Raw genomic sequence first — 7,668 nt, forward strand, 5'->3', positions numbered from 1 at the left:
ACATATATATATATATATATATATATATATATACTGTATATACTGTATATATATATATTGTATTTGTCACAAGAATTTCTTCTTAATGACCATGAAATGATAGAGACCAAATCTGAAGAATCAAAGTTTCAGTTGAATTTATTTTCCTGTACAAGAAGGAGCATTTCACAATGCAACACACAAGTGAGGTTATAGAGAAAAGACTCACTTTGGAGTACTAACAGTTAAGGTGTGGAAAATAATCGATATTAATCGATGCATCGATGTGCATGTGCGCGATGCGAGTGCATCGGCTCATTCACTGGGTATGATGCAATTGATGGGTGAAATCTAGATTCATCTCGATGCGTTGGTGGTATCGGTAAAATCCGATGCAAGCGCCGTTTTATTCATGTTAAACTTCACCCCATCTGCTGTTCCCCAGGCGCAATGAATGCACCATCATTATTTCGCGTATTGTATTGAATACGGACGGAAGCCGTGAGGCACAAACAATACACTACTAGTAAAACAGCATGGACGTTCGCGCGAACAGCAGCGAGGAAGCTTCTATATTTAATGCACCCGCAACGTTTAAATCGTATGTTTGGAAACACTACGGATTCGCAAAGAAAGACGGAAAGCTCGACAAAACGTCCGTCATTCGCAAAGAATGCCGCGTTAGGAAGCCGTACAACGGTAGCACGACAAACATGCAGACCCACTTAAGAAGAGTACACCACATCACCGACAAGTCTACCGCCACCTCCCCGCTTCCCCGTCTAGTTCCTCGCCGGACACTGGAGAAACATTGATTGCACTGTTGAAAAAGTCACTTTACGTCACTCATTGGGTGTTTTGTTGTTGCTGTGTACTGTACTTTTTACAGCAGTAATTATTGTTTAATTGTTTTTCTCTTTTATTGTTGCAGAACTCACTCAAATCACTGATTCTCAGTGGCCAGTTAGAAAGTCAACTCTAGCAGTTTGGCAGACAGTGTTATGGCCATTGAATGGTTTATTTGCACCATGTTAGGCCGTGCATTAGTTGTTTAATAATGTGTACTGTAATATGACCCGACTAGGACAGAGCACTTGTGTGATGTAGGTTTGGGATTGGAATCCTTAAGGATTTTATTGATTCAGATTCCGTAACAGTTGCAGGTCTGTCTAATCTGTGTAACTGTACAAAACGCAACCCAAAGGACACTTATGGGTTCATTTGGTTGTATTTGTAGACTCAGAATTATGATGGTCCTTGAAATTTAAAAGTTAGAGAACCACTGCTATTGTAATTGCATAGCCGATGTGAAAGTGAGGAAAGTTGTTGCTGTTTTAAGATGGCAAAAAGAATTTGCATGAAGTGGTGCATAGTAAAAAAGACAAACAGCACTTTTGTTGAATTTACTGCCAAGTGCCCATAAGGAATAAAGCCAAATCCTTTTTGTCGTACCATACTGAATTCCATTTTTTTTTAGGGCCTGAGCCGGAGGGTACTTCATTTAATTTCTTTTTTTCTTTGCTTATTTGCATCATGTTGAATCGCATCATATCGCAACAAATTGCATCATATCGTATCGCATTGATTTGAACTAAATGATTATCGCATTTTATCGCATTGCGAAGAGGGTAAATAGTATCGCATCGTATCGGCAGAAAATTATAATTGTTAAAAGTATCGTATCGCTGGCAGTGCATCGAGATGTGTATCGAATCGTCCTCAGTGCTGAGATTCACACCCCTAGTATATACCTTACAACTGTGCATTTCTGCTTTCTCTTGTTCATACAGACACATTCTACTGATACTGTCACATGTCTTCCCAGCCCTCTTAAGTAATGGCCAGCTTTGGATCAGGATCAGGCATCTTCCAGACCCACCTCTTGAACCTTTATTCCTTTTTGACCCCCGCTAACCTACTGCATGCAAACTGCAGGACAAACCGGAAACCACCATCATTGGATGTGAAAAGAATATTTCTAACTGTATTTTATGTGATGTCAGGCAACAATGCTTAATGCAGCTTTAACCTATTCCACTTTGATGGGTATCTTGGCTTCTGACTGCCCCTAGAATGAAGAGGGACACATGATAGTTGACCAGTTTCTACTTTGAGGAATGTGGGATAACTCGCTGCAATATGCTTCAAGCCTTTCTGTTGACTTCCTTGAAATGCAGTGGTGCCATTGGCTGTCCTGACAGAGATGGTTTAGGCACAGAACCATGTGGATAGAGATGAAGAAAAACTCAGTCATAGCTATGCTCATCAGCATATTGTTTATTATGTAAAAATACTTCAAGAATGGGTGGTTAACACTGTTTCCTCACAGCGCGAAGGTTCTGAGTTTGAGTCCATCCAGGGTGAACCCGCCTCTCATCCAATGTCAGATGAGGTAGGCTCCAGCCACCCCACCCCCTCCCCTGGGAATGATGCGGCACATAGGGCTGTTGACAGTAGCCAGTTGATTTACAGTTGCCTTACTTGGAGCCTACAATTTTATGTTTTTTCCGGCTCCTTCTCCTGGATCCATGGGTGATTCCAAGCCTGCTCAGGTGTGAGGCGCTTCTTTGGATCATATCTAAATAAGAAGACACATGAGATTCTCAAAAATCAGTCCAACTGTGAAAGAAGTAACTCATGAAGACAAACTTGGAAGATTTACATTTGCACTTACGTTAGGCACTGCACAATGAAATCCAGAAAAGCAGAATCTTTACACATCAAGGCTTCATCCAGGGAGCTGCTTTGCTGGCTTATGGCGTCCATGTCAAGAGGAACACCCTGACGATCTGAATCACAATGACAAGACAAGTTCCAAGATCTTGTACAAAGTATGACAACATTTTCAACCCAATTATGAGTAAACGAGAGGACAGCAGTTAGAAGTCTTGAATCGTTCCACTCACCAAAAAAGTGGCATCTATTGGGTGCGTTGACCAGCAGCTCAGCAGGAGGGACACCCAGCAACTGAAAGATTTCACATTCAATACTGTTATACTGTATATCAAATATTTCTGCAGTTTAAAAAACTACAGTTATCAATAAATGTTACCTTCATTATACACTTGAAGTGTTGTCTCGTGTTACAGCCTTGAAAGAGACGTTCGCCACGAGAGAGCTCAGCCAATGTGCAACCCAGACTCCACATGTCAGTGGCAGGGCTGCACTTCTGCCCAAGAAGCATCTCTGGAGACATGTATGATAAAGTGAAGACTGTGTTTGGTTCTGTGGAGGAACGTGTAACAAATGCATTAGACAAGGGCCGTTTTACAAGGGCTGTGGTTTCAGTTGTTTGGAATATTGCACTTACTGTGTTCAATCATAGAGTAGCTCCCTCCAAAGTCAGCCACTGCTGCATTCTTACCACCTTCACTATTCCTCAACAGAATGTTTGCCTGATAAAAGGAGACATAGGTGGAGCATGAAATTGATGAAAGTACTGAGTGGAGTCATCTCATTCATTCCAAAAGCAAGTACTGTAGGATTCCTACCGGTTTCAAGTCACCGTGGATGATTCGTCTCTTTTTGAGCAAAGCCAGACACTTCAGCACGTCTGCGGCATATTTTCTAATGTCCTTCTCACTGAGACCTCTCTTTTTGCTCCCATTCAGGGCATGAGCTAGGTCTTCTCTGAAAATGAGTGACAGACATGATAACATTCATTGAAATGTTTATCTTAGAAATATTTCAAGTGATTAAATCTACAAGCCTCGTCATGAAAGAAAGTGAAAAACATGTATTAATGGGACTTACTGGAAAAGATCAAAAGCAATGCAGAGGTGATTGCGGAAGTAAAACTGTTCCTTCATGTGGACAATGTTGGCTGTGTTGTCCTCGTCCATCTTTTGAAGTGCTGTTAGCACATTTAGCTCACGTTGTGTAAGCTTAAGAACTCTGAAAAAAGATTATTCTTTATAATGTATGACTGCACTCTTCACAGACTTACATAAAGTATCAAAGTGATTTTTCAAATGGCGATTATCATTGCGCAGATGTTTTAAGTTACTATGTCAACATACAGTGTGTAGCTCTACTTATAGGTGACATGTATGCTATGGGTGTTTGGCAGTGTTTTACCTGTCTGTGTTTCGAATGACTTTGATGGCAAGCAGCTTCCCAGTCTTGTGATCCTTGCATTTGACGACTTGTCCAGAGTAGCCTTCTCCCAAGGTATCCAGTATCTCATAGCGGTAAGCCAAATGGTCACCGATAATCTGTTAATTGAGGGGTAATTCATTATTGATAAGGTAAACTGTTCATCATGTCTTGGAGCAGGTCCTATTTAACCAATCCAAGTTAGCTTCGGTTACACGTTAGCTGGGGCTAACGGTTACGAAAGGATTAGCAAATTTGTTGTCTTACTATCAAATGTGACTTGATACCCTCCACAATTTTTAGATCTGTTGTTTTTTGTTGTTTATGTTGTTGTTGCTGGTCAACCGTGATGCAACGACGTAAGAATATTCGGTCAGACCTCCAATAGTTATGCAACTAAGCCGCCTCACACCATGAGCACGTTATCCGGCGAACATGGCCACCGTGTTAAAATATTAAGTTGCTTCTACAATATTTCACACCACAAAACTAAGAAACTAAGGGCACTGAAATGGTTTCCATTTTGTCAGTACTTACAATTTCATAGCGTCCATCCTCAGAATCAAAGTCCGGTTTCATATGGCTGGATTTTTTGATCTTCTGTGAGTAGGCCTTCTTTCCTAAATACCACACCTCCTTGAAACCTTGTATTTCTTTCTGCTCATACTTGGTGAGGTACCAGGACTGTTTCTGTATAGCTGCACACAAGATAGACAGATCTCTCAGCTATTTGTTACCCATCACCATAAGAATATCCTTTAAGTTTTTAAACACTTGTGTTTTACAAAAAGAGGAAAAAACACAAGCAGCTCTTACCTTCGGTTGTCATGGGCCTATTTGACACATTGGATGGCTCAGTGACATTCTTGACCTTCATGGGATTGGAGTTATTCTTGGTGGTTGACATCTTTTCCTGGATGCTCTGTTTCTGCTTTTCAAAAGATTAAATAATGATATTGAAAAAATATCTTGCTAAGTATCATTCTGACGTGGGTAAATTTGGAGAGAACCACGAATGGGACAGACCTGAGCAGCAGGTTTTTGGTAGATTTGCCTCTGGTTGACCACCTTCTGTTGACCCAAGTTTGGCCTCTGGATTTTTTGAAGGGGTTTAGACGCAAGTGGTGGCACAGCTTCCTTCTTGACTCCCACATCTTTTTGGTTTGGGGGGACACGCCTAAAAGTGTCCATGCCTTTTCTCAGGGCACGATCATTCTGCAAGTTAAAACACAGGGCTGGTTTGTACCTGTTCATGCTGCCGTCCCAAATTCATCTTTGTCCACGAGTTCAGTTTATTCTGGCTACACTGGATTTATCACGATGTTAAACAGTAAAGAAAACATCAAACCCTTAAAACTATTGAAGCTTGTCTGTCGTACCTGAGCAATTGAGCTTCATTTTACAGTTCTCAAGGGCAGCATGGCTCAGAGGGAGAGTGGCTGTCTAGCTATCGAAGGGTCGCTGATTTGAGCATCACGTCCCCCGGTGACCATGTCCAGGTATCCTTGAGCAAGATTCGGAACCCCTAATTGCTCCTGAATGCCCTACGACAGACTGGCGACCCATCCAGGGTGAATCCGCATCTCAACCAATGTCAGCTGAGCAAGGATCCATCCACCACACACACACACATACACCCACCTGACTGTGAACAGATTCTCAGTACAGAAAATGGATGGATGAATATACAGGTCCCATCCGTCATCTCAAAGGGCATCCAGAATCTATTCTCTTCTGATCCTACCCCTTTCTCTATTTTCTATGTTTTAAATGATTAAATCAAGATATTTTTAACATTCTCTGCAAAATATCATTGTAATAGTGGTAGATGTGTAAAGAAACACAAATGGGACAGACCTGAGCCACAGGTTTTTGACAGATTTGCCTCTGGTTAACCACCTTCTGCTGACCCATGTTACACCTCTGTTGGATTTTTTGAAGGGGTTGAGATGCAAGTGGTGGCACAGCTTCCTTCTTGACTCCCACATCTTTTCGGTTTGGGGGGACACGCCTCAAAGTGTCCATGCCCTTTTTCAGGGCACGATCATTCTGCAAGTTCAAACACAGGGCTGGTTTGTACCTGTTCATGCTGCCGTCCCAAATTCATCTTTGTCCACAAGTTCAGTTTATTCTGGCTACACTGGATTTATCACGACGTTAAACAGTAAAGAAAACATCAAACCCTTAAAACTATTGAAGCTCATCTGTCGTGGCTGAGCGATTGAGCTTCATTTTACAGTTCTCTAGGGCAGCATGGCTCAGAGGGAGAGTGGCTGTCTAGCTATCGAAGGGTCGCTGGTTTGAGCATCACGTCCCCCGGTGACCATGTCCAGGTATCCTTGAGCAAGATTCGGAACCCCTAATTGCTCCTGATGGCCCTACGACAGACTGGCGACCCGTCCAGGGTGAATCCGCCTCTCAACCAATGTCAGCTGAGCTAGGATCCATCCACCACTCAGACTTTTATCTGAGTATTCCCTCATGATGGCACACAGCGTCATCTTAATGGTGGATTTCCCTTCTTGAAAGCTGTGTTTCAGCTTTACAAAAGATTAAATCATGATATTGAAAAAATATCTTGCTAAGTATCATTCTGACGTGGGTAATTTTGGAGAGAACCATGAATGGGACAGACCTGAGCAGCAGGTTTTTGGTAGATTTGCCTCTGGTTGACCACCTTCTGTTGACCCATGTTTGGCCTCTGGATTTTTTGCACGGTTTTAGATGCAAATGGTGGCACAGCTTCTTTCTTGACTCCCACATCTTTCTGGTTTGGGGGGACACGCCTCAAAGTGTCCATGCCTTTTCTCAGGGCACGATCATTCTGAAAGTTCAAACACAAATTCCATTTCTTCTGGCTACACTGTATTTATCACTTAGTTAAGCAGTAACAAAAACATCAAACCTTCAAAGTTTTTGTTGCTAATTTGTAATATAAGAGCTTTTGAGCCTGATATTACAGCTCCCAGCCATCATGTCAAAAGGCATCCTGAGTCTTTTCTTGACTCACTCTATCCTTTTTTCTATTTTATATATTTTACTGATAAACAAACCAAAAGCTCAACCAACTATCAAGCGCAACCATGATGCCCGGTCATTTAAATTACACAAAAGTAAAGTTTTTCACTCAGAGTATATTTGAAACAAAACAAGGCCCTGAACTCAGATTTCTAAGTATTAGCTCTGACTTTCATCTGAATGTGCCCAGATGTCACAGCACATCATCTCAGTGGTCGATTTCTTTTCCTGAATGCTCCATTCCTGTTTTTTACAGTATCTAACCATGAAGTTGAATACATCTCCTCCTAAATATCATTCTGATAAAGTGGGGCAAACCTGAACAGCAGGGTTTTGGCAGATTTCTCTCCGGGTCACAACCTTCTGCTGACCCATGTTACGCCTCTGTTGAATGTTATGCTTGGGCGTAGAGGCGAGTGGTGGCACAGCTCCATTCTTGCCTCTTCCATCTTTCTGGTCCATTCCCTTTTTTACAGTAGTGTTATTCTGGACTTGAAAACAGTGGGCTGGTTTATGCATCTTCATGCTGGTATCCTAAATTGATCTTTGTGCTTAAGCTCCATTTATTCAACCTAC

The 7,668-nt window shown here is 41.9% G+C and overlaps 1 protein-coding gene across 4 annotated transcripts; it reads right to left on the reverse strand.

Moving 5' to 3' along the window:
• Positions 1-1,963: 1,963 nt before the first annotated feature.
• Positions 1,964-7,668, reverse strand: LOC147258482 (dual specificity tyrosine-phosphorylation-regulated kinase 4-like). 4 transcript variants are annotated; one of them, XM_086208343.1, is made up of 14 exons: positions 7,411-7,668; positions 6,710-6,898; positions 5,932-6,123; positions 5,101-5,289; positions 4,891-5,005; positions 4,612-4,772; positions 4,057-4,193; positions 3,733-3,873; positions 3,471-3,609; positions 3,290-3,374; positions 3,032-3,204; positions 2,886-2,946; positions 2,654-2,768; positions 1,964-2,557 (listed from the first exon to the last, which is right to left on the reverse strand). In XM_086208343.1, exons 1-14 carry the CDS (start codon positions 7,615-7,617, stop codon positions 2,476-2,478), a joined length of 1,986 nt encoding a protein of 661 aa, XP_086064469.1. In that variant the 5' UTR covers positions 7,618-7,668; the 3' UTR covers positions 1,964-2,475. The 4 variants fall into 4 exon arrangements, with proteins under 4 accessions (XP_086064469.1, XP_086064468.1, XP_086064467.1 ...); XM_086208342.1 differs by having other exon boundaries at positions 2,654-2,946; positions 4,891-5,002; XM_086208341.1 differs by having other exon boundaries at positions 2,654-2,946.

This window comes from Aulostomus chinensis, chromosome 7, assembly GCF_037954235.1.
Source record: "Aulostomus chinensis isolate RoL2024-O1b breed Wild chromosome 7, RoL_Achi_v1.0, whole genome shotgun sequence".
NCBI lineage: Eukaryota > Metazoa > Chordata > Actinopteri > Syngnathiformes > Aulostomidae > Aulostomus > Aulostomus chinensis.